At 35.6% G+C, this 26,693-nt stretch overlaps 4 protein-coding genes across 4 annotated transcripts in view; 2 read left to right on the forward strand and 2 right to left on the reverse strand.

Moving 5' to 3' along the window:
• Positions 1-276: 276 nt before the first annotated feature.
• Positions 277-6,138, reverse strand: LOC117332776 (mediator of RNA polymerase II transcription subunit 21-like). The gene is made up of 4 exons (XM_033891808.1): positions 6,022-6,138; positions 3,223-3,334; positions 2,979-3,079; positions 277-1,585 (listed from the first exon to the last, which is right to left on the reverse strand). The coding sequence occupies exons 1-4, from the start codon at positions 6,061-6,063 to the stop codon at positions 1,424-1,426; spliced, it is 417 nt and encodes a 138-aa protein (XP_033747699.1). The 5' UTR covers positions 6,064-6,138; the 3' UTR covers positions 277-1,423.
• Positions 6,139-6,270: 132 nt separating this feature from the next.
• On the forward strand, positions 6,271-10,022 carry LOC117332777 (60S acidic ribosomal protein P2-like). The gene is made up of 4 exons (XM_033891809.1): positions 6,271-6,397; positions 8,105-8,277; positions 9,248-9,334; positions 9,899-10,022. The coding sequence occupies exons 2-4, from the start codon at positions 8,106-8,108 to the stop codon at positions 9,967-9,969; spliced, it is 330 nt and encodes a 109-aa protein (XP_033747700.1). The 5' UTR covers positions 6,271-6,397; position 8,105; the 3' UTR covers positions 9,970-10,022.
• Positions 10,023-17,052: 7,030 nt separating this feature from the next.
• Positions 17,053-23,267, reverse strand: LOC117332780 (endoplasmic reticulum resident protein 29-like). Its single transcript, XM_033891811.1, has 4 exons — positions 23,104-23,267; positions 22,195-22,333; positions 19,312-19,479; positions 17,053-18,528 (listed from the first exon to the last, which is right to left on the reverse strand). The coding sequence occupies exons 1-4, from the start codon at positions 23,221-23,223 to the stop codon at positions 18,197-18,199; spliced, it is 759 nt and encodes a 252-aa protein (XP_033747702.1). The 5' UTR covers positions 23,224-23,267; the 3' UTR covers positions 17,053-18,196.
• Positions 23,268-23,361: 94 nt separating this feature from the next.
• LOC117332778 (TBCC domain-containing protein 1-like) overlaps positions 23,362-26,693 on the forward strand; it is a gene marked incomplete in the record, with an annotated part of 26,734 nt that continues 23,402 nt past the window's right edge. Inside the window, 2 exon segments of the mRNA XM_033891810.1 lie at positions 23,362-23,464; positions 26,569-26,690. Of these exon segments, the coding sequence (XP_033747701.1) occupies positions 26,632-26,690 (59 nt within the window).

Here is a 26,693-nt window from a genome sequence, read left to right on the forward strand (position 1 = left end):
AAGCTACTACCTTGCCTACCTCGGGTGCTAATTTTCAAACATCTACGACACTTTAATTCCTTTTTCCATGAGGTGCTTTTATTTCTTGAAGTATTCTACTTTCAACATCTGTAGTAGATAATTGTGCATTCTGTCATCGAATACCAGTTTTACAGCAATTTGACAGATCTCAAGACAAATAAAAGTTTATGCTGGCCGCTGTCCAAGTTCCAACGCAATGTCATGATACTCCAGTCTAATTTGACAAATTATATAAATAAAAAAGTTCCAAATAAAGAAGTTTCTACAAACATTTAATGAATACTAGGTACACTTTGTAAATTAATCACAAGATGGAAAGTTACAGCACTCTTAACATTTAACATTTAAGTTACATAGAATTAATTTTCTACTGACATATACGTATGTAACCTTGAGCACTTGATCGATGTTTTGGACCAGTACAATGTTAACAGGGCCCGTGGATTCAGGTTCCCGCCTGTTGTAATTCCACCCCTGATCTCCCTGAAGTATCTAAACACTGACACACCATTTATTAACAGTTTTCTATCAACTGTCTGTTTTGGCTAAACTCTGGCTCAACAGTTTGATACGGCAGTATTTCATGTTGACATTGTAACTGATGTGGAGGTGTCAAGTTGACATTTTCTTTGACACCAAGATATTGGCTGACATTATAACTGACACCAAATGCCAAGGAATTCAGATAGTTTCTGACACTGAGATATCTGCTGACATTTTATCTGACGATGATGTGGCAAGTTGACATTTTATCAGACGTTGAGGTGTCGAGTTGACATTTTATCAGACGATGAGGTGTCGAGTTGACATTTTATCAGACGATGAGGTGTCAAGATGACATTTTATCTGACGATGAGGTGTCGAGTTGACATTTTATTTGACGATGAGGTGTCAAGTTGACATTTTATCTGACGATGAGGTGTCAAGATGACATTTTATCTGACGATGATGTGTCCAGATGACATTTTATCTGACGCTGATGTGTCGAGTTGACATTTTATCGGACGATGATGTGTCGAGTTGACATCTTATCTGACGATGAGGTGTCAAGATGACATTTTATCTGACGATGATGTGTCAAGATGACATCTTATCTGACGATGATGTGTCAAGTTGACATTTTATCTGACGATGATGTGTCGAGTTGACATTTTATCTGACGATGATGTGTCGAGATGACATTTTATCTGACGATGATGTGGCGAGTTGACATTTTATCTGACGATGAGGTGTCAAGTTGACATTTTATCTGACGATGAGGTGTCAAGTTGACATTTTATCTGACGATGAGGTGTCAAGATGACATTTTATCCGACACTGAGATGTCTAGTGATGTCAGATGATTTCCAACAGTTTAGGTTTTTTAACTGACACTTGTGTTGAGCTGACATTTTCAGTGACATCAGGAGTTGGACTCCATGGCCTGACACTGTAGCTGACACTGGGCGATGTCTCTAAGTGCACTTTGTATTTGCTCCAAAAGTCCTTCTCCTTTACTCACTATATCTTCCAAATTTTTGGCTGTGTCTTGATTTTCCGCTTCTAATAACTTTAAAGTTGCAACCTGAAAGTTCAACAAAGTAATGTTAATAGAAAATATGTTTCTGATAAGAAATCAGACTTGGTCATGACCCCAATTCAAACTTAGCATAATTATATTACAGAAATGAAATTCCAAACCTATCTTTAACCTGGTGTCTTGTTTCTTTAATTTTTCCTTATTTTTTTTTCTGAATAAAAAAAACCAAGAGATCCCAGAGGGATCTTGGTGCCCAGCATTGGAGGGGCAGATACAGTGGACTGCCAATGGTGAAGCCCTTCCTGGTTGATTTTGGGGGCATGTCCCTACAGCCCCTAATCCCAACTTTGAGGAAAGAATTGAATTCTTGATACAGTTTCATGTGGTCTAGTTCATTCTACTAGATATTAGATTTTACACCAAAGAGTTTTTGTATAAAAAGTTTTGAAAATGAAAATATTTAAGTAAACGCAGAAAACTTAAGCTGGACATTATTATTTGGCTAAAAATATCAGAGGGCTGCTAGTTTGGACAATCTAGAAGCCGGACTAGATTCCAGACAGCCCAGGGCTGTCGGGCTAGTGTTAGTGTTGATCCCTGGTAGGTTAAGATACCCTTTATTATCAAAGGTTTTTCGGCATAGCCGTATAATATTCTTTTGGCCCCGGATATGATGCGACAGGTGGCGTTACTGGTCAAGATGAAGTACGTGATTGGTCAATGTAGCGGTAAATGCAAAATGCAGATATGCAGTTAAAAACGAAACAAAGTTAAGATTGAATGCAAGCTGAATAAGTGGGTGTATATTTTCAAATGACACATTAATAAAATTATATTCCTGATTCAAATGCAGTCCTATCATCACCAAAAATGATTCAAACTGTTATGATTTTGTTATCCGTCCTGAAACGCATTTGTTCATTAATTTATTTCACCAGCAGTTTTACATTATAACAATGACGTTTATCTTTTTTAAAGATATTTCTTGTTTTATTTTTTAATATAATTCATGATCAACATCCCATACGGGGTCACATTCTGATGACCTTTGAGAAATGCGTATTTCACTTTCAGGGCGAATTGTCAATTTGTCGATGTATTTCACTTTCAGGGCGAATTGTCAATTTGTCGATGTTATCGAAGCAAACCATTTCGTAACAGCCTGTATATACATGTATCTATATGCTTTCTGGGACGAAACGACTTGAAACAAATTGACAGATTATGCAAGCTATGTACTCTAGTCACGCTAATTCGGACATATAAAATTCACTTCCAAGATTCTGGAAGTAGTCATTTGATTGGCTAATCCAAAAGGTCACCCCGATGTGACCCCTACTGGGATGTTGTTAGATGTTTATGTACCGTAGTGAGAATGACTATCTAGATTTTAAATAGATTGAATATAATTGTGCCAAGTCCTTGTGTTTATGAGTACCTGTAGTTCCAGAGACGAGTCCTCAATAGGCAGCGACTCAATCAGGACATCTATGTCTTTAGCGGTTCTGGCAATAAGTTTGGCAAAAATGGCAGCGTAATCTGGAAACGACAAGATGTGTATACAAACCTCAGTTATCAAAGTCATAAGAGTAACCATTTAACTATTTATTGTCATTTCCAAAACCATACAGAATTCCAAGAATGAGAGGCAAAATAAAAAGCGTTTTTATGCTATATATTACCTTCTTGTGTATCAGTTGGTGACTTTCCAAGTTGTTTCTCAAAACCAGCAAATGTACTAGGTGGCGAACACTGCTGAAGAATTCCTACGCTGTTACAGAATTGATCAGCAAGCTGTGAGATACAAATATAAAGTTCAATGATTAGGCTCTTAAGGTCTGAAATTATAAATATATGATAGAATTACTGTCATTATATTTACAGAGGTAGACATGGGAAATAAATTTAAAGAAATTATATGGTCTAAGATAAAACTTTCTCCCATACTTCATAGGGTTACAGTCCGGCGGTCGCTAGGGAAAAGATAAATCAATTTTACAAAGGGGGGTAAATACAGCCGGCACACGCTATATGACACTGCTCACAATAACGAACGGTCATCATTTTACGTTGAGTAACCAAGACGTAAATGATGACGTCATAAATTTTGACGCACATTCCAAAGAGCATTGATGATGAAGATGGCGCAATGAAAAACTTTCATAAAAACTTATGTTTGGTTGCAAGTTATGTGAGAAAAATTATCAATCACAGGTCTGTTCAGCGAACAGGGATAGATCTCAACCCTCGTGTAAGAGTTTGGCTGACCAGTACTCGGCAAGTCTCGTGCTGACTGGCCGAACTCTTACTGACTCGGGTTGAGATATCCCTGTCCACTGAACAGACCAATGATAGATTCTATTAATATCGAAACAACTGCCTGCTTGTGGGATGTGTATACAGAAGCTCCAAAACAACCGAGGAAAACTCTGAGGAGTTATATTACAAAAGCTAATAAATAAGATCTCGTCCACAAGAATATAGTCACATGCTTATAATGGGAGACTTAATTTACCGAAAACAGATTGGGAGTAATGATCAGGAAAGTGAAAACTTTATAGAATGCTTAAAGGGACAACCACCTTTACCAGCATATTTTAAACTTCACACGATACAGAAAAGGAAATGATCCAAGCATTTTAGATCTTTTAATAACAAATGAAGAGGAAATGATCAGACAGATTCACTACAACAGCCCAATCGGTAACAGTGTTCACCTTGTCTTAAATTTTAACTTCTACTGCCAGGAAATCACTTCAGCAAAAGAAACTCCAATTACTAATGGTACTTAAATGGACAAAAGTAATCGACAACAGTGGAGCTTGATGTTATATATATGGATTTTATGAAGGCCTTTGATAAAGTGCCTTACCAGCATCTTCTAAAAGATATGGAATCAGCATAAAAATAGTTGAATAGATTAAAGATTTCTTGAGTAACAGATGTCAACAAGTAATAGCAAATGGCGAGATGTCAAAGACCTATCCTGTAATTAGTGGCATCCCCTAAGGAAGTGTACTTGGTCCTACCCTATTTGTTATTTATATAAATGATCTTCCGGAAATAACTTTGTCTCCATCCCCAATTTTTGCTGATGACACAAAATTATACAGACAGATTACCAACAGTGAAGATGTTAATGTACTTTAAAATGACTTGGAAATCCTACAAAGTTGGTCAAATAAATGGTTTTTGAAATTCCATCCAAACAAGTGTAAAGTGCTATCAATTAAATCCACCGAAAAAAAGAGAATACTTTATGTCAGAAACTGAAGGAAAAAAACATAAAACTGGAAAATATTACGTCTGAGAAAGATATTGGTGTAACCGTAGATGAAGACTTGAACTTCCGTAAACATATACAGTTAATATAGTTAATTAGGCAAACAACCTTATATATATAGTCAGACTTATAAGGAGGTCTTTTGTGTACTTGGATGCATATCCATTTTTAAATTACTTTTTAAGTTATAAGTACCACCATTGTGACATTTGGAATATTCCGCAAGTGTTTGGAGTCCGTATAAAGCCAAGGATATTGAACTATTGTGTAAAAAGTACAGAGGAGAGCAACCAAGATCATTCTAGGTTTTAAAGACTTTTCATACCCGGAACTTTTGGAGAAATTAAATCTCCCATCACTCTAATATCGAAGGGATAGAGGAGATATGATAAACGTATTCAAAATAGTTAATAATGTAAGTCAGAACTTTTTTCAGATGGACAATTAATGAATTTGATGAGAACCCGGGGTCATTCAAAAAAAATATTTAAACCATGTGCACAGTGTCAGCTAGATATTCGTAAACATTTCTTTAGCCAAGGAATAATAGACTCCCCGAATAGTTTACCAGACAGTGGCGTTAATGCAGATTCTGTATTTAAATTCAAAATCATTTTAGATGAACACTGGGAAAATAATTATAAATAAGCGTTTTATCTAAATGAATTAACAATTCAAATTCTTACATCAAGCCAACTGCACCAAAGTATTTACATTTATGATTATGTTTTGTATTATTATACCTATGTGCACATGATATGGGTATAAAGGCTTTCAGCCTGCGTCCATCATTATATGCTATTGGATTATCTTCATCTTAAAATGTCTTGATATTGTCAGCTAGTGTAAAAGTGAAGAGTAAAGACCACATTAATTACTGTCAGGAAAGCTGAAATTTTCCTTTAACCTAGTTGTAGGATGTTCGGCTTGAGAGCGAGATGTCGATCCCCAGAGCAGACAGGGTATTTTTCATTACTCCTTCCTGTCATACTTTTGTATTCTAATGGGCCTACTGTACTTCTACTTCAGTTTTGATCCATACACCATGATCATACAGTTATCATTTCTTGTTTAGATTTATAGCGAAAAGCACCAGGCTTATGTATATATGGACCATCGTTTCCCCATTTTGAACCTATTTGTAACGAAAAGTTCAGCACTTACGTTGGTAACTATATACAAAATATTGACAACAAACCTGATTCACAGCATCTTGCAGCTGTGTGAGTCTGTCAGCCATTTTAACAAAGTAAGCGTCTTAATCATTTGAGCGTTTGAATGCAAGGTAAATATAAGTGCATTAATATGAGCGTCATCGAATTTACAGTAACGACCATGACCTTTAACTACATACATGCAAATTTATAACTAGATTTGATTCACTTATATTAAAGTTATTTTATTTTATTTTTACCCATAAAATACGAAGAAGTTAAGGTTTCAGTCAATATATAGAAATTTCGAATCTGTTTACGAATCCAGTATTTCCCAGAATTCCTCGCAGTAGCTTCCTTTCGACATCGTTGAACATTGATTGTGGTTGGTCCTACGTTTCGTGTCAAACAGACTTAAATGTAAGATTAAGTAAAGATCAGAATTATATCTTACCATGGCTAAGCAATTCTTTGTAGTTCATACCATCGATAAGAAATTAAATTTTGGCCAGATAAAATTGTATTAAAACAGTTTGAACCGTTTCTGATACCATTCGTCACAACCACGTGGTCAGACCATGTGCACTTCAGTTGTGCGTAGCAGTTCATATCGATATTAGATTTTAACTCCGGATATAAATTACTAAATACGAGTACCTATGGTCAGGCGATGGCTGCACTAATGTTACATTTCCTTTTGGCCACAGAGGTTCGTTAGAAATGATAATTCAGTCCACCTTGCGTATAATGCTCGAATTCACGTATTATACGCCAGTCCGAGTATGAATTTGTTGCTAAAAATAGTCAAAATGGATTAAACAGTAAATTTAGAAATATATTTCTTAATGAAGATTCAATTAACGACAAGGTCGATAATATTTTACTAAAATATATTGTCTACCTGGAAACTTAATGTGCTACCTGAAGTACAAAATGTATTGCATCAATTTTGGGAGGTTTGGTACTTATAACGTGCAAATTATTTTTATTTTTGTATTTGTATGGTGTTTCATGTGTGACTTATAATGCAACTTGGATGATTTGTTTTTTAAAGTTAACTTTAGAGTAATTTTGGCTATTTTTAGTAACAATACTATACCTCAATTGCAGGGATTTTGCCCCATATTTTCCAAAATGATCCACCAAAACTCGCAAAACACAATCTTCAATTTTCTATGTTTTGGCCCATATAATTTTTGAAATCTTATCAAAGTGGCCCATGATTTTTGGGTCCAGGGTGAACCCTGTCATTTTTACAAAGCCACACAGATGAATATTACACTATTTTTGCTTAATATGTCATGATTATATGTCATCTGATTGTAGGGAAAAGTGTGGAGAATGATAACCATATTGATAGTGTATAGATTTTTTTAAAACAATTTATTCACGGTTTAATATTTTGGCTAAGAAATAAACATAAACTGTGATTGTAATTGGGATGTTTTATGACAAGTTACGGAACACGCCCAGTTTTCATGTTTCTTTCCTTTTATCAGTCCAATATATAAGACTTGATAGGTTCATATTGTGATTTTAAACGTTAATCATCAGCTATTTACAGAAATAACAAACATTGAAGTCTTGGTTTAATATCAATAGTTGCCAAAAAATGTGCAGCAAATCCCTGCAGATATCTATCTGTTGGGGAATTTTTGTGGTCGATATTTCAAATACACACTTTCAGAGAGTAAAAATTTGTATGATTCTGTCGAACTTGAAGAGAAATGTTTTATGAATGAAAACAATTTAACTAATCATAAGAAGGGAATTTATGGACTACATGTGGTACATGGTCATCCTCCTCGCTATTGTATTATGAAATGTTCCTCCAGTTCAGGACTGTACACTCGGAACTTCTTGCAGCAGTGTAAGAAATAAATTCTATAAGAAGTTGAAACAAAACTGTGCTGTCATGTTAACCACTGGCAATTTTGGTGGGTTTGGTTGATTTGTACAATACATTGATCAGGATTGCTATATATATATAGAAATGTATTTAAAGAATTTTACAAAAAATCCACCACTTATTTATGGCTTAAATCCACATTGATGCTCTTTTTGTACAGTTTCAGCCATCTGAAGTATATTTTAGACTTTGAATTTATGGATGGTATATACTTTCAGCATGCGTTACGTAGCAGCCTATTTGCTTGCAAGTCTTGGAGGAAATGCAAACCCCTCCGCAGCAGACCTTGAGAAGATCATTGGGTCTGTTGGCATTGAGGCTGAGGCCGACAAGATCAAAAAAATTATATCTGAGCTGAAGGGAAAGAACATTGAAGAGCTCATCACTGCAGGTAAAAATATGTCTTTGTTAGATCTATTTGTGTTTATTTTTGGTTGGAAGAAAAGAAAACCTGAAAAACAGATTTTTTATAGCAATTATTTATGATTAAAGGGGAGCTTATAATGGCACTTTGGCATCAGCATTGGTTTCTAAATGTTGTGTTTTTGGTGCAAGTGTGTAAACTCCGTTATAATTGTACTAGAGTCTGTTCTTTTTTAAAGACTTTGGACTTAGTTTTTATATCAATTATCTAATGTTAAGTTTTTATATCAATTATCTAATGTTAAGTTTTAATATCAATTATCTAATGTTCAGTTTTTGGTGCAAGTATTGAAAGGCATCAGCAATTGTATATGGTACTAATATTTGATTTGAGGGCTGCTTTTACCCTCAGGAGTCCAACATGTTTCATAATAATGATAATTTCAATGTTTACTATAATGCAAAACCTGATGTATGCTATGTCTATTTGACCTTTAGATATTTCAATTTTTTTTTTGAATGTTGGTATATTGCAATATGTAGATTCTAACTGGTGAACTCGCCCTCTAATGGTAGTGTGAAGTATAGTGATAAAACTCTTATTTTTGGATTCTTCTTTGTCACTTTTTTTTCAATTTTGACGAAATCTGAAGTGACCTATTCTAGTTACCTTTTGCAGTTGTCAGTCCATAATAGTAGTATTGGCAACTTTTTCAGTATCGTGAAATAATTTATCCAATATTCAGTTTTCCATGATCCTAGTGTCTTGTATTTTCCCCTGGAGTTGGAGGTAAACTTTAGTAAACTTTACTATGGTTTATAAAGTAGAAAAATATTTGAAATTAACTTATTTTGCAATAATTATCGAAATATCCAGGTGATTGATGCATGCCCTCTAGGCCTCTTGTATTGGAAATTTTTGAGCATGTTTTGTTTAGTTGCTGTTATGATAATATAATGTATTCTAAGAGTGTTCCATTATTGTTCTCGTGCTTCAGGAACTGCAAAGCTTGCTTCAGTACCATCTGGTGGTGGAGCTGCCGCCGGAGGTGGAGCTGCCCCTGCTGCTGAGGAGAAGAAGGAAGGTTGGTATCAATTTTAAATGACACCCAAATTAGTGATTAAAACAGTGGTCATGTTTAACACACCAAAGCTTTGGTTTAGACACCTGTTTTCTAGAAATCAAGATGAAAACTACTGTCTGATGGTCCGGTACCCATTACATTGGTAGTTTAATGAACACACAGGCTCTACATGAGAACTTATCACCAAGAACTTCTACATTTGTGGGTACAACTGTCATTTCGCTCATTGTTATCGAGAAAATCGACTTTTAACTGTAATATTATGTGAAAAATGGAATTTTTAGATGCTGTTAATCGGTAGGTACGTGAAAAATGGATTTTTTGAATGTAGTAAATCGGTAGGTACGATAATATTGAGTTGGCACAAAACAATAGATATCTCCTTAGTAATGATGATGACAATGAAAACAATAGAAAGTATTTTTAGATTCATTCAGTCACCTTGATAGTTGTTTCCATGAAAACAATGCCTATATTTTTCACATGAATATTGTAGATCCTATTGAATGATTAGTTTGTATTTATATATCTTTTAAAATTTCTCTTTAATTTTTGTATTTTCAGAGAAAAAGGAAGAAAAGAAAGAAGAATCCGAGGAGTCGGATGATGACATGGGCTTCGGTCTCTTTGACTAACTTTTTTTATTTCCCTCCAAAATGAGGTCTTAATAAAAGCAAAAAAAGCCCAGTATCCTATTTGTGTTTTATATGTGGAATTCATTTAAAAGAAAAAAGAAGAAGTCTAGTAAAAACACTTCACTGTGGCTTCTTTCTATTGAGAAAGATGATGTGGTGGAATCAATGGCTACACATTACAGATGATGTGGTGGAATCAATGGCTACACATTACAGATGAAGAATGACTCGACACATCACAAAGATCGGGCATTACTGACGATGAATGACTCGACACATCACAAAGATTGGGCATTACTGATGATGAACGACTTGACACGTCACAAAGGTCAGGCATTACTGACGATGAATGACTTGACACGTCACAAAGATCGGGCATTACTGATGATGAATGAATTGACACGTCACAAAGATCGGGCATTACAGATGAAAAATGACTTGACACATCGCTAAGATCTGTTATTACTGACGAAGAATGACTTGACACGTCACAAAGATCGGGTCTTACTGATGAAGAATTACTTTACACATCACAAAGATCTGGCATTACTGTTGATGAATGACTTGACACGTCACAAAGATCTGTTATTACTGATGAAGAATTACTTTACACGTCACAAAGATCTGGCATTACTGTTGATGAATGACTTGACACGTCGCAAAGATCTGTTATTACTGACGAAGAATGACTTGACATGTCACAAAGATCGGGTCTTACTGACGAAGAATGACTTGACACATCACAAAGATTTTTTATTACTGATGATGAATGACTTGACACGTCACAAAGATCTGTTATTACTGACGATGAATGAATCACAAAGATCGGGCATTACAGATGAAAAATGACTTGACACATCGCTAAGATCTGTTATTACTGACGAAGAATGACTTGACACGTCACAAAGATCGGGTCTTACTGATGAAGAATTACTTTACACGTCACAAAGATCGGGCATTACAGATGAAAAATTACTTTACACATCGCTAATATCTGTTATTACTGTTGATGAATGACTTGACACGTCGCAAAGATCTGTTATTACTGTTGATGAATGACTTGACAGGTCGCAAAGATCTGTTATTACTGACGAAGAATGACTTGAAACGTCGCAAAGATCTGTTATTACTGACGAAGAATGACTTGACATGTCACAAAGATCGGGTCTTACTGACGAAGAATGACTTGACACATCACAAAGATTTTTTATTACTGATGATGAATGACTTGACACGTCACAAAGATCTGTTATTACTGACGATGAATGAATCACAAAGATCGGGCATTACAGATGAAAAATGACTTGACACATCGCTAAGATCTGTTATTACTGACGAAGAATGACTTGACACGTCACAAAGATCGGGTCTTACTGATGAAGAATTACTTTACACGTCACAAAGATCGGGCATTACAGATGAAAAATTACTTTACACATCGCTAATATCTGTTATTACTGTTGATGAATGACTTGACACGTCGCAAAGATCTGTTATTACTGTTGATGAATGACTTGACAGGTCGCAAAGATCTGTTATTACTGACGAAGAATGACTTGAAACGTCGCAAAGATCTGTTATTACTGATGAAGAATGACTTGACACATCACAAAGATTGGGCATTACTGACGAACGACTTGACACATCACAAAGATCGGACATTACTGACGATGAATGTCTTGACACGTCACAAAGATCGGGCATTACTGACGATGAATGTCTTGACACGTCACAAAGATCGGGCATTACTGACGATGAATGACTTGACACATGGCTAAGATCTGGCATTACTGTTGATGAATGACTAGACACGTCACAAAGATCGGGTCTTACTGACGATGATTGACTTGACACGTCACAAAGATCTGTTATTACTGATGATGAATGACTTGACACGTCACGAAGATCGGGTCTTGCTGACGATGAATGACTTGACACATGGCTAAGATCTGGCATTACTGTTGATGAATGACTAGACACGTCACAAAAATCTGGCATTACTGTTGATGAATGACTTGACACGTCACAAAGATCGGGTCTTACTGACGATGATTGACTTGACACGTCACAAAGATCTGTTATTACTGATGAAGAATGACTTGACACATCACAAAGATCGGGCATTACTGACGATGAATGTCTTGACACGTCACAAAGATCGGGCATTACTGACGATGAATGACTTGACACATCGCAAAGATCTGTTATTACTAATGAAGAATGACTTGACATGTCACAAAGATCTGTTATTACTAATGAAGAATGACTTGACACGTCACAAAGATCGGGTCTTACTGACGAAGAACGACTTGACACAACACAAAGATCGGGCATTACTGACGATGAATGTCTTGACACATCACAAAGATCGGGCATTACTGACGATGAATAACTCGACGCATCACAAAGATTTCACACATTGATACATTCTTCTGCCAGTCCTTATTTCATTGACTTAATTGGACAGGCTACATTGTAGTATCCAGCTTGATGAAGAAAAAAATTTCGTATGGATAGCCCCGTCTACAGGCTATATTTGATGAAGATGAAATCAAGGCTACAACACTTGTACATAACATTGGTTTGGGTAAATGTTGTGCACCTATCCTGGGAAAGATCCCAGTACATGGCCTGACCTTTATTTTCATTTCAACATCTTGATCAAATGTTTTAGAAAGTTTGATTGGGGGGATACTGTCTTTGTCATGGGGATTTTCTCTTTTCGTGACAGAATTTGTTGCTCTTTTCTTTCAAGCATGTTTTCGTTTGGCCATTTTTGGCTCCGAATGACCAAGGTGAGCTTATGCCATTCTGTGGCATCCGTCTGCCCCAGCCAGGCATCTTTACATCAACAGTTTCTTCAAACAACCACTGATTTGAACTTGGTTCAACGGCGATTCAAAACTGTATGAATGGTGGAGGCCAAAAATGGGCAATTTGGCTTTATTGCTATTATAAATCAACATCTGTCATAGGACTAAGCAATGGATATTCCTCGTACATTTGTTCATGTATTTGATTTGGTAGCAACCCAGGGGTCTGAAGTGTATAGCCCAATAGAGGAATATTGCAAATTTTACAAAAATCCTGTCTAAATTTGGTTGGAACCATCCTTTGGTTAATTTCTTATACGTGGGTCTGGGACTCCTGTGGGGTGTGAAATAAAGCTTATTCTTTAAAATCTTTACTTTACAGGAATGATAGGATTTTGAATTAATATAAGGACCCTATATTGGATACGGATGTCATTAGCAATCGATCACTGTCCATCCATCCACAAATTTAGTTCCCTGTTGTTAACTTCAGCATTTATTGACCCCTTTACATGAAATTTGGTCTTCAGATGAAATGTTCAGTTCACAAAAATACAATACCTAGATAAAAAAAAATTGATAAAGGTCAAAGGTGAAGGCCATTACGCCAACAGGAAAGATTAAATTTTGTATATTTTCATGGATGAATATTTTAATTGTTGATCAGCATTAAAAAAGGAGCCAACTTACCAAAGATAAATGTCAAATCCCAATTGGGTAAATTTAAGACAATTCCTGAAAAAAAAGACCACTGTAAGAATGAAAGGATTTTGTCTTAAGTTTGGCCTGAAGCATTCTTTGGTGAAGTGGAACTAATTTTGTGTAAATTTTGTTATGCAGGCTCCATCTGGGTTAGAGGGCCCAGATGGGAGAAACCCAGAGGATCAGTATCATTGTTGAATACTGTTCAACTTGATCTGCTTTTAATCTTTGGTACGAGAAATTTATATGTTTTTTACTAGTAAAGATGACTGCAAGGTATTGTACAGAATGGCAGATCCTAAAATGGGAAAAACAGTATTTTTTAATTTATGGATTAGATGGGAGGGTTTTGCCACAATCATTGAATTATCCAGGTGAGTGATACAGGCACTCTGGGTATTTTATTGTTTACATCGGAACACCAGCTTTTTACATCGGAACACCAGCTTTATAACAATATAATATCGGATACACCCATCCTCATATGACCCTTACTGTTGGTGTCTCCTTGACACCTGTCCTCACTCACATATGACCCGACTGTTGGTGTCTCCTTGACACCCATCCTCATATGACCCTGACTATTGCATGGACTTTAAACCCCTAAAATCAAACAAAAATGATAGGAACCTGTGTATGTCGCTGCAACAGACAACAAATCAAATGAAGATATAATAATTTTTTTTTTATTACGAAACAAGCACAATACTGTCCATGCCACGCAAGTGGCGTGAAATGCACCCATAACGATTTGTAGAAGACTTGACTAGTGAATTTTGACAGTTTAGCTTTTTTGTACCAGGTTCTACATATACATCCATATCAAGTAACCCCATGGACATTATTATGTTCTTAATATATACATCCCTTATAAAAATAAACAGAAACTACTTCAGCTTTCCAATGTAATTGCTTTATCAAGCAATTTTGAGATTCAGTTCTTTTTCCATTCGCAATGAGCTCTGCTATAACAGAACTCGAGATGTATATCCCTAAATTGTGTTGAATGATTAAAATTTCAAACTTTAGGTTACTGCTGTATAAGCAATGCATTTTGTTAATATAAAGCTTCAATATTTTATATACAAACAAAAACATCACTATAATTCCCTCATAAATAAACCCCACACAAATGTTATATTATTAAACCAAACACCAATGCAATTTAACAAATAGTTGATTAACGAGGCCAAAAAAGGCCTACCAATGCTTTATTAGCTAAATACCAGACAATGCATAGTTACTAGTTGTATACCAGACAACCATAGTTACTAGTTGTATACCAGACAACCATAGTTACTAGTTGTATACCAGACAACCATAGTTACTAGTTGTATACCAGACAACGCATAGTTACTAGTTGACTGCCATTATCCCTCCATGTATCCACACACATAACAGATTAAATATGTTGATCCCCATTCTTAATATGACTATCTAATAATGACATACCGGTATTCTAAATATAAACCTTTTAAAGCATATTATGAAAATACACACGTCATAAAACTGAACAACAATTCGTTTCAAATTAAACATTATCTCAAGTCAGCAATGTATCTAGTAGTGAAGCACCAGGTCTGAGCTATCAAATAAATGCAGGTAAAGAGTAAGTGTTTTCAAAGAAGGCTAAAACCAGGTAAAACAAAGTATTATTTTTGGTCGATTTTGTTTCGACCTGCTGGTAATAGTGAAGGAGACCTGTTCCGTTCTTCATTTAAAGATTTTGAACTTTCAGCACCTAAAGCAAGACTTTGTTTGCATTCATTCACATCACATTTCATAAATTCTGAAACTTCATTAGGTATTTACTCTGTGGTTATCCAGTCCAGACACTGAGAACTAAAGGCTATCCAGTCCAGACACGGAGAACTAAAGGCTATCCGGTTCAGACATGGAGAACTAAAGGCTATCCAGTCCAGACACGGAGAACTAAAGGCTATCCAGTCCAGACACGGAGAACTAAAGGCTATCCAGTCCAGACACGGAGAACTTTGATATACAGTAGTCGACCTAAATAAAGGCTATCCAGTCCAGACACGGAGAACTAAAGGCTATCCAGTCCAGACACGGAGAACTTTGATATACAGTAGTCGACCTAAATAAAGGCTATCCAGTCCAGACACTGAGAACTAAAGGCTATCCGGTCCAGACACAGATAACTAAAGGCTATCCAGTCCAGACACAGATAACTAAAGGCTATCCAGTCCAGACACGGAGAACTAAAGGCTATCCGGTTCAGACATGGAGAACTAAAGGCTATCCAGTCCAGACACGGAGAACTAAAGGCTATCCAGTCCAGACACGGAGAACTAAAGGCTATCCAGTCCAGACACGGAGAACTTTGATATACAGTAGTCGACCTAAATAAAGGCTATCCAGTCCAGACACGGAGAACTAAAGGCTATCCAGTCCAGACACGGAGAACTTTGATATACAGTAGTCGACCTAAATAAAGGCTATCCAGTCCAGACACGGAGAACTAAAGGCTATCCAGTCCAGACACTGAGAACTTTGATATACAGTAGTCGACCTAAATTAAGGCTATCCAGTCCAGACACTGAGAACTAAAGGCTATCCAGTCCAGACACGGAGAACTAAAGGCTATCCAGTCCAGACACTGAGAACTTTGATATACAGTAGTCGACCTAAATAAAGGCTATCCAGTCCAGACACGGAGAACTAAAGGCTATCCAGTCCAGACACGGAGAACTTTGATATACAGTAGTCGACCTAAATAAAGGCTATCCAGTCCAGACACTGAGAACTAAAGGCTATCCGGTCCAGACACAGATAACTAAAGGCTATCCAGTCCAGACACAGATAACTAAAGGCTATCCAGTCCAGACACTGAGAACTTTGATATACAGTAGTCGACCTAAATAAAGGCTATCCAGTCCAGACACGGAGAACTAAAGGCTATCCAGTCCAGACACAGATAACTAAAAGCTATCCAGTCCAGACACAGAGAACTTTGATATACAGTAGTCGACCTAATAAAGGCTATCCAGTCAAGACACTGAGAACTTTGATATACAGTAGTCAACCTAATAAAGGCTATCCAGTCCAGACACGGAGAACTAAAGGCTATCCAGTCCAGACACTGAGAACTTTGATATACAGTAGTCAACCTAATAAAGGCTATCCAGTCCAGACACTGAGAACTAAAGGCTATCCGGTCCAGACATGGAGAACTAAAGGCTATCCAGTCCAGACACTGAGAACTTTGATATACAGTAGTCGACCTAATAAAGGCTATCCAGTTCAGACACAGAGAACTTTGATATACAGTAGTCGACCTAATAAAGGCTATCCAGTCCAGACACGGAGAACTAAAGGCTATCCAGTCCAGACACAGAGAACTTTGACATACAGTAGTCGACCTAATAAGCACACTGTGCAAAAAATAAAACCATGTAGACTAGAGTGAAAAGTTTCTGTGTGAAATATGTATGGAAAAAATTACATGTAAAACCCCCAAGTCCGATCGTTTATACAAAATTAGTTTTCTTTAATTCTTCCGACCAAGTTTGGTAAAAAAACAAACAACATGACTAGGTAGTGGGGATTTTTAGAAAAAGTCGATAGATGGGCGCCACGCCAGGTAAGCTAGAAATGCTAGTGTGAGGTGAGCACTAGTTTTTATGGAATCGTTGATGTAAACTAGTAATGAAACATGCACCTGGGTTACAACCATCTGTTTAGTTTGGTTTATTTTGTTTAACGTCCTATTAATAGCCAGAGTCATTTAAGGATGTGCAAGGTTTAGAGGTGGAGGAAAGCCGGAGTACCCGAAGAAAAATCACCGGCCTACAGTCAGTACCTGGCAACTGCTCCACGCTGGTTTTGAACTAGCGACCCAAAGGTGGAGGGCTAGTGATAAAGTGTCGGGACACCTTAACCACTTGGCCCCTAAATTGACCATCACATTACCCCTTCTCCAAGCTCTTGTGGGTTCACCCTGGCATCCTAACCATACACAGCTCTCTCTAGTTGTAATAGCAGTGTCGCCTCATGACTGCACCCCTAACAACAACACGATTCCCATGCTGTCTGAGGACACCCTACAGGATACCAGGCCCTTTCACTACAACCAATGTACGTAGCATACACCAGATGAGATGGACTTCAGTAACGACGCCATTGTTCCACCAGTGCATGTTATAGTAAAAACATCAACACAAAAATTTTGGGTTTCATAGGTCAATACTGCCATACATCTTTGTATATTGCCGTTTAAATCTCATATCAAAATAAAATCATACATTGTAGAATCAATATTGCTGTTTATATTACAGCCGGAGTTTCTTCTGGCCCCGACACCAAGGGCCTGTTTGTTTCTGGGGACAAACCGGTTCGTCAGTTTTTAAATGTAATATTTCAAGCATATATCTTGATGGACCTGCAAATGTCTTTGTCAAAGCTCATCTGAAAACAATTTAATATTCATCAGAATCAATGTCATCATCGATTTCTTTTTGGTGAAAATACATGATGACCTCAATCAGAATATAATGATAATGAAGACGAGACAACAGTTAAACTACATGTAGTCCACGTGTTATAATCACTCCAACATTTACAGAATCTCTTTCACTTATATAAAATTAATAAAAAGTATGAAAAGTTCCATTTTACATCAAAATCTCGTTTCACTTTTTGTATGACAAATTTGCAAAAATACAAAGAAAAGAGGAAGACAAAGAAACGTGTTACAGCTCATCCTTCTGAAGTAACTGGAATGAAGTTAAAATATTCAGTCGTTCATTTAATTGTTCTTTCTTTTTATCACTAACTTTTCCATCTTTCAATTTTTCTACCCTTGTAATTTCTGAATCAACAAAATCTGTCCCTTTTTCTACAATCTTTTTCATGGTTTTGACATAAATGTCCGCAGATCTTTTCTTTGAATCATCTGTTTCTTTGGATGCCTCCTCCTCCACACTGGCTAAAATGTCTGGACGTTTATCACCGCTCGCCTTTAAGAATTCTTTTACTCTTTTATCATAGTCTTCCAAGCATGAAGGAAGTCCAAGCCAAAGACCTAAAACACAAAATCATCTGGAGAATGAGAATTTGTAACAACACAGATCCATATATCATAATCACAATACAACACCAGGTGCGCTATGAATAGTGTAGTGAAAATCGGGGGAGTTATCTCCCTTGGTTGGAACTCATTCCGCACGTGAGCTAGTATATAATCCCACGGGGTGTCAGAGAGTGGTCTCTTTGATCCTGAACCCCGCAATGTGAACGTGAAGCCATTAAACGTGAGTACTTGTCTCCAAATTGTTTGGGTTTTGGGATACCGGAGCATTCATTAGTCTTCTAGAGACAGTTTTCTCTACAACATTTTATATTAGTCATCATATTACATGTACTAGTTGAAAAGGATTATTGAATTACTTGATTAACAAAACAATTAAGGGAATTACAGCCCCCATTGGATGTGAAAGTATATGCCAAGAGTGTCCAGATGATAAGTTTGTAATAAGCAAGTGTTCCACAAGATACAGCACCGACAAGCTTTTTTAAAATTTTGATCAAAGATACCTACTTTTGACACATAACAAATCACATCATCTTGGTGAACCCAAGCCACAAGCATGAAGGAGTGCAGGTTATTAAGCCGGGACAAGATAATGTGTGGAAGGAGGGACACAAGGCAAAACTATAGCCCCCCCCCCCCCCCCCCCCCCCCCCCCCCCCCCCCCTAGTTCCCAGTGGGGACAGCCTCAATACATCATTTTTTTGTATACATTGTATATATCGGATATATTTTTGAGATTGCTTTGATATATTTGGATTTCTACTCCTGTCCTACCTGATTCCCTTATAAGGAATTTCTTTACGTCATCAGCATTTTTGGCGTTGCCTAGAAATTTTTTGGGATTTTCTGCATCTCCAGACAAAAACAGGAAATAGACGGGAAAGTCTTCTTTAGTCACACCGAACCTTTCTGCCAAGTCTGCGTTCTCTTTCTCACCATAGTCTGAAACCAAAACATCAGATATTTAGACAGGGATGTCGTCTTTAGTCACACCAAACCTTTCTGCCAAGTCTGTGTTCTCTTTCTCACCATAGTCTGTAACCAAATACATAGTCTAATCTGAAACCAAACATCAGCTATTTAGAAGGGTGGATTTTATATAACTCATCTCATTGAAATATTGTTATCAGTGTTACAACTTACAACACCCATACCGTATATATTACATCAATTATGTTTATAACACCCATATATTACATCAATTATGTTTATAACACCCATATATTACATTGATTATGTTTATAACACCCATATATTACATCGATTATGTTAATAACACCCATATATTACATCAATTATGTTAATAACACCCATATATTACATCGATTATGTTTATAACACCCATATATTACATCAATTATGTTTATAACACCCATATATTACATTGATTATGTTTATAACACCCATATATTACATCGATTATGTTAATAACACCCATATATTACATCAATTATGTTTATAACACCCATATATTACATCAATTATGTTTATAACACCCATATATTACATCGATTATGTTAATAACACCCATATATTACATCAATTATGTTTATAACACCCATATATTACATCAATTATGTTTATAACACCCATATATTACATCAATTATGTTTATAACACCCATATATTACATTGATTATGTTTATAACACCCATATATTACATCAATTGTGTTTATAACACCCATATATTACATCAATTATGTTTATAACACCCATATATTACATCAATTATGTTTATAACACCCATATATTACATCGATTATGTTTATAACACCCATATATTACATCGATTATGTTTATAACACCCATATATTACATCGATTATGTTAATAACACCCATATATAACATCAATTATGTTTATAACACCCATATATTACATCGATTATGTTAATAACACCCATATATTACATCAATTATGTTTATAACACCCATATATTACATCAATTATGTTTATAACACCCATATATTACATCGATTATGTTAATAACACCCATATATTACATCAATTATGTTTATAACACCCATATATTACATCAATTATGATTATAACACCCATATATTACATCGATTATGTTAATAACACCCATATATTGCATCAATTATGTTTATAACACCCATATATTTATATATTATTACATCGATTATGTTAATAACACCCATATATTATATTGATTATGTTTATAACACCCATATATTACATCGATTATGTTAATAACACCCATATATTACATTATGTTAATAACACCCATATATTACATCAATTATGTTAATAACACCCATATATTACATCAATTATGTTTATAACACCCATATATAACATCAATTATGTTTATAATACCCATATATTACATCAATTATGTTTATAACACCCATATATTACATTGATTATGTTTATAACACCCATATATTACATCGATTATGTTAATAACACCCATATATTACATTATGTTAATAACACCCATATATTACATCAATTATGTTAATAACACCCATATATTACATCAATTATGTTTATAACACCCATATATTACATCAATTATGTTTATGATACCCATATATTACATCAATTATGTTTATAACACCCATATATTTATATATTATTACATCGATTATGTTAATAACACCCATATATTATATTGATTATGTTTATAACACCCATATATTACATCAATTATGTTTATAACACCCATATATTACATTGATTATGTTTATAACACCCATATATTACATCAATTGTGTTTATAACACCAATATATTACATCAATTATGTTTATAACACCCATATATTACATCGATTATGTTTATAACACCCATATATTACATCGATTATGTTTATAACACCCATATATTACATCGATTATGTTTATAACACCCATATATTACATCAATTATGTTTATAACACCTATATATTACATCAATTATGTTTATAACACCCATATATTACATCAATTATGTTTATAACATTTACTAATCAGAGAAGGTCTTAGTATTTCTTACATGATGCTTTCAATGAAAGTAAAAGTTATCTTCTCATATTCAGATCTATCCTCACTCAGATCTCCTTTGTTACAAAGATGCTCAAATATCAAAATCTAACCAGGTGTAAAGATTTGATGATACTAACATTTGTAGATACCACCTGTCAGAACCTTAAAAAGTTTCCATAGAATGACTCCCTGTTCACCTATATCTATATGTTCTGAGCCCCACTTGATTTGCACTCTTCCCTTTCTAGATTATAACTTTTGGTCACTCAATTTGTAGCTCTTCTGCTTCTGGAAGATCTTCTACCTCTTCCATCTCGAAGCTGGAAGATTTATCTTCCAAGATGGCGGCGACCATGTATGTGTTTCACTAGATAAAGATTTATGACACATACATGCACATGTTTGTGTCGGTTTACTCGATTTACATATAACGGAATGCAATCTTCTTAGAAGGCTTCTCTTCCAAGAAGAGTGCAAATCAAGTGGGGCATTGTGTTGGAAAAAAACCTCATTGTTATATGATAAATTTTGCTTCATTATGGAAGATGAAAGCCTATGCAGTTAAAATTTCTTAGAAGACGAGAAAAATTGTGAGTATTTCACTGGATTAAGATCTTTCTGTACAAACAACTGAACGATGACTTAATCTAATGGAAGCTGTAGCTACCTTGGACTTGGACCTCTGCCACCAGAACGTCATCTTGTGACAAAGTTGCTGCAGCGACTTCCTTGAAAGCATCCTGCTTTTCCCCATAAGGGTAGGTCTCATCAAATTTCACCAACACAGCCCTGTGTTTCCTCAGTATCTGCACCATAGATATAGATTATGTCTTTATGCATCAACTCAAATGATTAAAAAAAGTAATTTTTTCCCAGTATTATATGCATACAATATAGTTTGAACAAATATTTCTACCCTGCCTACACTACTCTCCGGCACCAACTGTCAGAAATTGTCCGACCGTCGTCCAGAGCTACGTTATCGCAGCTAACAATACAGTAAGATTTGACATAATTATTGTTATTTCATTTTCTATCAAATTATTGCAAATTATGAATATTCAATGCTCAGTCTTCTTAACAATTTATTGTACAACAAAAGCAGTGGGATTTTTTTTTTTTAAGTATTTCACTGATTTAAAGAAGATATAACAAAAATTAATACTATGACTGCTGGGCCATTAATGTTATGTATATATAAAGTGGAACAAGATGTTTTTAAAAACTTTATCAGTAAAATTATTTTTCTTTGTATGTAATTTTTCACTGTAGCTTCAATGTTTTTTCTTTGTTTTTATTTATCATTCCTATTATCAAATTATCTAAATATATTTTTAAATAATCTTTTTCAAGAACATAATATATATCCGTGATTTTCTTAATTATTGTGATTGATGCAATATAGGCCTATAAAAAAATGTTGATAATTTCATGTGGACCATATGTCGCACGAAAACGCAACTTGTCAACATATGATACAGTAACACTAACAGCTGAAGTTATATGTAGCAGATCTCGAAACATGCATTACAAAGACATTGTCATCTTAAAATTAGCTTGACAAGAATCTACTTACTTTCTCGAAGACTCCTGAATTCAGTTGAATCGATCCTTTAACGCCGTCAGCGTTAATTGTTTGGAAAAACGCAAAAACCACTGCCAGACCGGCAACAATCATGCTTTTCGTCGCCATCATTGTCTCAATGATGAGGTGGCCCAATCAAAAATCATGTTATATATACTACGGGAAATAAATTACAAATGCGCCACGATTGTTTTATCTCGATGTTTGATTGGTCAAAATAGACAGCCATTCGGTTCTCTCTGGTTTTAACCATTCAAAGTATACATTGTTTACATACATGCTGTTGCTTGTGCTGTGTCGGTGAGAGACTGCCAGTTGAATAACAATAAACATATAGATTCACGTGGGAAAGGTAAGACTGACAATTAAGACAACAGGAGCCACGTGGCACGAGTAACGATACCAACTGTTAGGTCTACAGTCATATATCGTAGCCGTGTCATAATCTGCTGGTTGGAATAAATAACTTGTGTGATGATATCCCCAAATGTCAACTCCCTCAAACTTCACTCCCTCCTAAATCGGTGGTCATACACAGGATGTTGTAACTATATTTCCTTTATAGTTAATTGGTTGATCATGTTGATATGATATTGTTTTTGTCAGAGCACAGTGACATGTATAGTATCACTATTATATATTAAAAAATAGTAATAAATACCTGAAATAATATATATATAGGTATTTATAACTATCTTTTAAATATAAAACTAGACATGGTGGTCAGAGTGAACAATTGTATACTGTAGATTACTGCCATTATTCTGTGAGACAGAGGAGACAATAACTTTGATAATGTGTACATATATATTATAATGTTATAATGATTGAATTGGATACATTTATATAGGTTTTATTTCTCCTGCTTAACATGGTTGATATATAGCAGACTGAACTTGACTGGATGGTGGTCGGGGTATAACCTGGAGTCCCAGCCAGCAGTCTGGCCATTGCTAAATACCCACATGATAGTGTACGTACGATTCAAGTATCATGTGCCTCTTCCGAGTCTATATTGAAAGTGAAAGGAATGTATTGGAACTGGATTCAATGAATTAGGTTGAATATGCTGTTGGCCAGCTTGGTAAGCTCAAACGGTTAAAGCCTAAAGTCTAAAGTTTAGATGTCCTACATATTTTCTCTCAGAGGCAGTGTTCGAAAGTAAAGGTGGTCCGATGGCCAGAGGCTATAGAAAACCTGGTCGGTCTATGTAAAATTTCTAAGTGTTGGCCCGATTGGCTATGAAAAGTTTGAGTCCTGACATACATTTCAATTCATGCAAACAACATTAACATTCCTATATTTTCTGACAAACGATCATATGAAATCAGAGCTTACAATCGAGGTGTTTTTACTGAGAATAGTGCGTTATTGGCTTCAAACATTTGAGTGAGTATGAACTGGATGATGCAAGCTTTTGCATGATGCAGTTATGCTACTTTAAACAGTTGGTCTATGGAAAAATGACTTAGGCTATGGGATTTCAATTTTCTGTAGACCAATTGTCTAAGGAATTTTCATACTTTCATACACTGCAGAGGGCGCCTTTTATATAAACATAGGAATCATCACTTTCTACATTGTTATTGATGTCGTCATCAATGGCACTAAAATACTCAGTGTGATGGTACTTGAGTTTCACTGCAGACAATTTGTCCAAAAATATATAACACATGCACCCATAATATTGTAGTGAAAATTTATATTAAATTATACCGTCGATATATGACCTCAGCTAGTGAGCTATCATACACCAGTTTTCTCTACAGTTATACCGTCGATATATGACCTCAGATGTTGCATGGGTTTTGATCAGCTCTAAAATTAAATTTGTCCACAACATTTAAATTGTTGTCTCTAGCTAGCATGCAATTGAAAACTAAAGCACAGGTTTGGGCAATAGTGAATCACGATTTATTATATGATAATGCATAATAGGCAAAAAGCAATATGTTTACAAAATATAATATGAAATATATAACAGCAAGAAAGATATATGTAATATAATATTATGGTCCTCATGAAAACGAATACAGTTCTGATACTATGGAAACAGATCTAACTTAGTGTTTTGTAATGAACATTGGTGCATGCATCCTTAAACATTTTCGTAAGTTTTGCTACACTAGGTGCTTATACGTAAATCATTTCTGGCTCGATGCAGAAACAACGTGTTTTGGAGAAGGCTCTCCTCTGGATTACAGGTCCATGGTGGGAGCTTATAAACTATATTCAAAGAAGGACATATATTTTCAGAAACCCTGTGTGATATTATATTTGATACATTTAGTGTTTATGTAAAACATTGTTTCTTAAAGTTCAACTTTAAGACTAAATCGGGAAAGTTGGCAAGTATGAAGTTGTATCAATCAAAATCATTTCAGCAGTAGATTACGTAGATGTTATTCAGGTTATCAACACAATACTGTACATCATAGTAAGTTTTGTTTTTAAATGTTGTTGTAGGATTTTACCCTCTCTGGAGGTCTGTCTGAATGAAAAAGCTCTAACAGCACACATAGGTCAGAGGTCAGACGTTAGGGTGGGAGGGTCAGGAAGAACAGGAAAAGAACACCTGCACACAGATAATATCTGAATCAGCAAGATAACTTCTAAGCCAATGATTGGTCAGCTCTGGGGCTAGTAAATAATATCTGATTGGAGGACGGTGAAAAAGGTGCAAGATAGCTCTGCAGGGTCCTATATATGAGGCCCTCAGCTTCCTGGTCTTGACCTTGTCAGCTGAAAGGCCGCAAGGCCGTAGTAGGGGACGTAAAACCCGTTAAATAAATAAATAAAATCCTGGTCTGAGGGTCGTGACCCCCTCACAAATGGTGGTCATCCTATAGATAACCTATGTCCTGACCTGTCAGTAAGGGGTCATTGGTTTATTCTTCTGACACTGGCATGAGTAATGTCAGTCATGCACTGTAAATCGGCTCTCTCGCCTCCAAATTAATAAACAATTAATACATAATTCAATACGAAAGCATAATTACGCTTTTAAGATACTGACCGTAAAATTTCCCCAAATAATGTCCTATCACAGTTCTCCTATTAGACTGACCACCAGACCCTAAGTTGTTTTGTTTAGAATTGCCAAGCTAAATTCTAATACTAGATTATCTGCCCCTAGTTTGAAACTTAGGATCAGACAATCCTAGGGACCAAAGTCATAAAGCTCAATTTTGTTTATAATTTTGATATTCTAGAGACAGGGGGTCAGTCTCCGATTGGATAAAGACATATATTCCGAGATTAACTAAATAAAGAATGAAGTGTAGTAAGGGGCAATAACTCTGTTATTTATTAGGCATTTATTTCATTTATGTTTTGAAAAAATGTCTTCTTGTCCTGAAATTGAAAGTGATCCTGATCACAGGACTATATGCTTTGTGATAAAAAAAATGACTTTGTAACTTAAGGATGGCGGTTGTGTGTTTTTGTTCATTTCAGTACATCCATCTGAAGACATTGCGCCATGTATTGATTGAGTCTGCCGGATCTGTACTGTTCATCATGACTGAGCATTCGGTTTGTCTGTGGGTGAAGGCAGAACCTTTCAGCTATGGAGCATTCCC

Source organism: Pecten maximus, chromosome 8 (assembly GCF_902652985.1).
Source record: "Pecten maximus chromosome 8, xPecMax1.1, whole genome shotgun sequence".
Taxonomy (NCBI): domain Eukaryota; kingdom Metazoa; phylum Mollusca; class Bivalvia; order Pectinida; family Pectinidae; genus Pecten; species Pecten maximus.

What these genes read in the sequence shown, in the direction of transcription:
- LOC117332776 (XM_033891808.1), bottom strand. Translation starts at nt 6,063, where the DNA reads ATGGCTGACAGACTCACACAGCTGCAAGATGCTGTGAATCAG. An exon ending in TGCAAGATGCTGTGAATCAG is followed by an intron (nt 3,335 to 6,021) that starts GTTTGTTGTCAA and finishes TGTATCTCACAG; the next exon opens with CTTGCTGATCAATTCTGTAA. An exon ending in ACTCGTCTCTGGAACTACAG is followed by an intron (nt 1,586 to 2,978) that starts GTACTCATAAAC and finishes TTGAACTTTCAG; the next exon opens with GTTGCAACTTTAAAGTTATT.
- LOC117332777 (XM_033891809.1), top strand. Translation starts at nt 8,106, where the DNA reads ATGCGTTACGTAGCAGCCTATTTGCTTGCAAGTCTTGGAGGAAATGCA. An exon ending in TGAAGAGCTCATCACTGCAG is followed by an intron (nt 8,278 to 9,247) that starts GTAAAAATATGT and finishes CTCGTGCTTCAG; the next exon opens with GAACTGCAAAGCTTGCTTCA. An exon ending in TGCTGAGGAGAAGAAGGAAG is followed by an intron (nt 9,335 to 9,898) that starts GTTGGTATCAAT and finishes TTGTATTTTCAG; the next exon opens with AGAAAAAGGAAGAAAAGAAA.
- LOC117332780 (XM_033891811.1), bottom strand. Translation starts at nt 23,223, where the DNA reads ATGATGGCGACGAAAAGCATGATTGTTGCCGGTCTGGCAGTGGTTTTT. An exon ending in ATTCAGGAGTCTTCGAGAAA is followed by an intron (nt 22,334 to 23,103) that starts GTAAGTAGATTC and finishes TCTATGGTGCAG; the next exon opens with ATACTGAGGAAACACAGGGC. An exon ending in GGCAGAGGTCCAAGTCCAAG is followed by an intron (nt 19,480 to 22,194) that starts GTAGCTACAGCT and finishes TTTTGGTTTCAG; the next exon opens with ACTATGGTGAGAAAGAGAAC.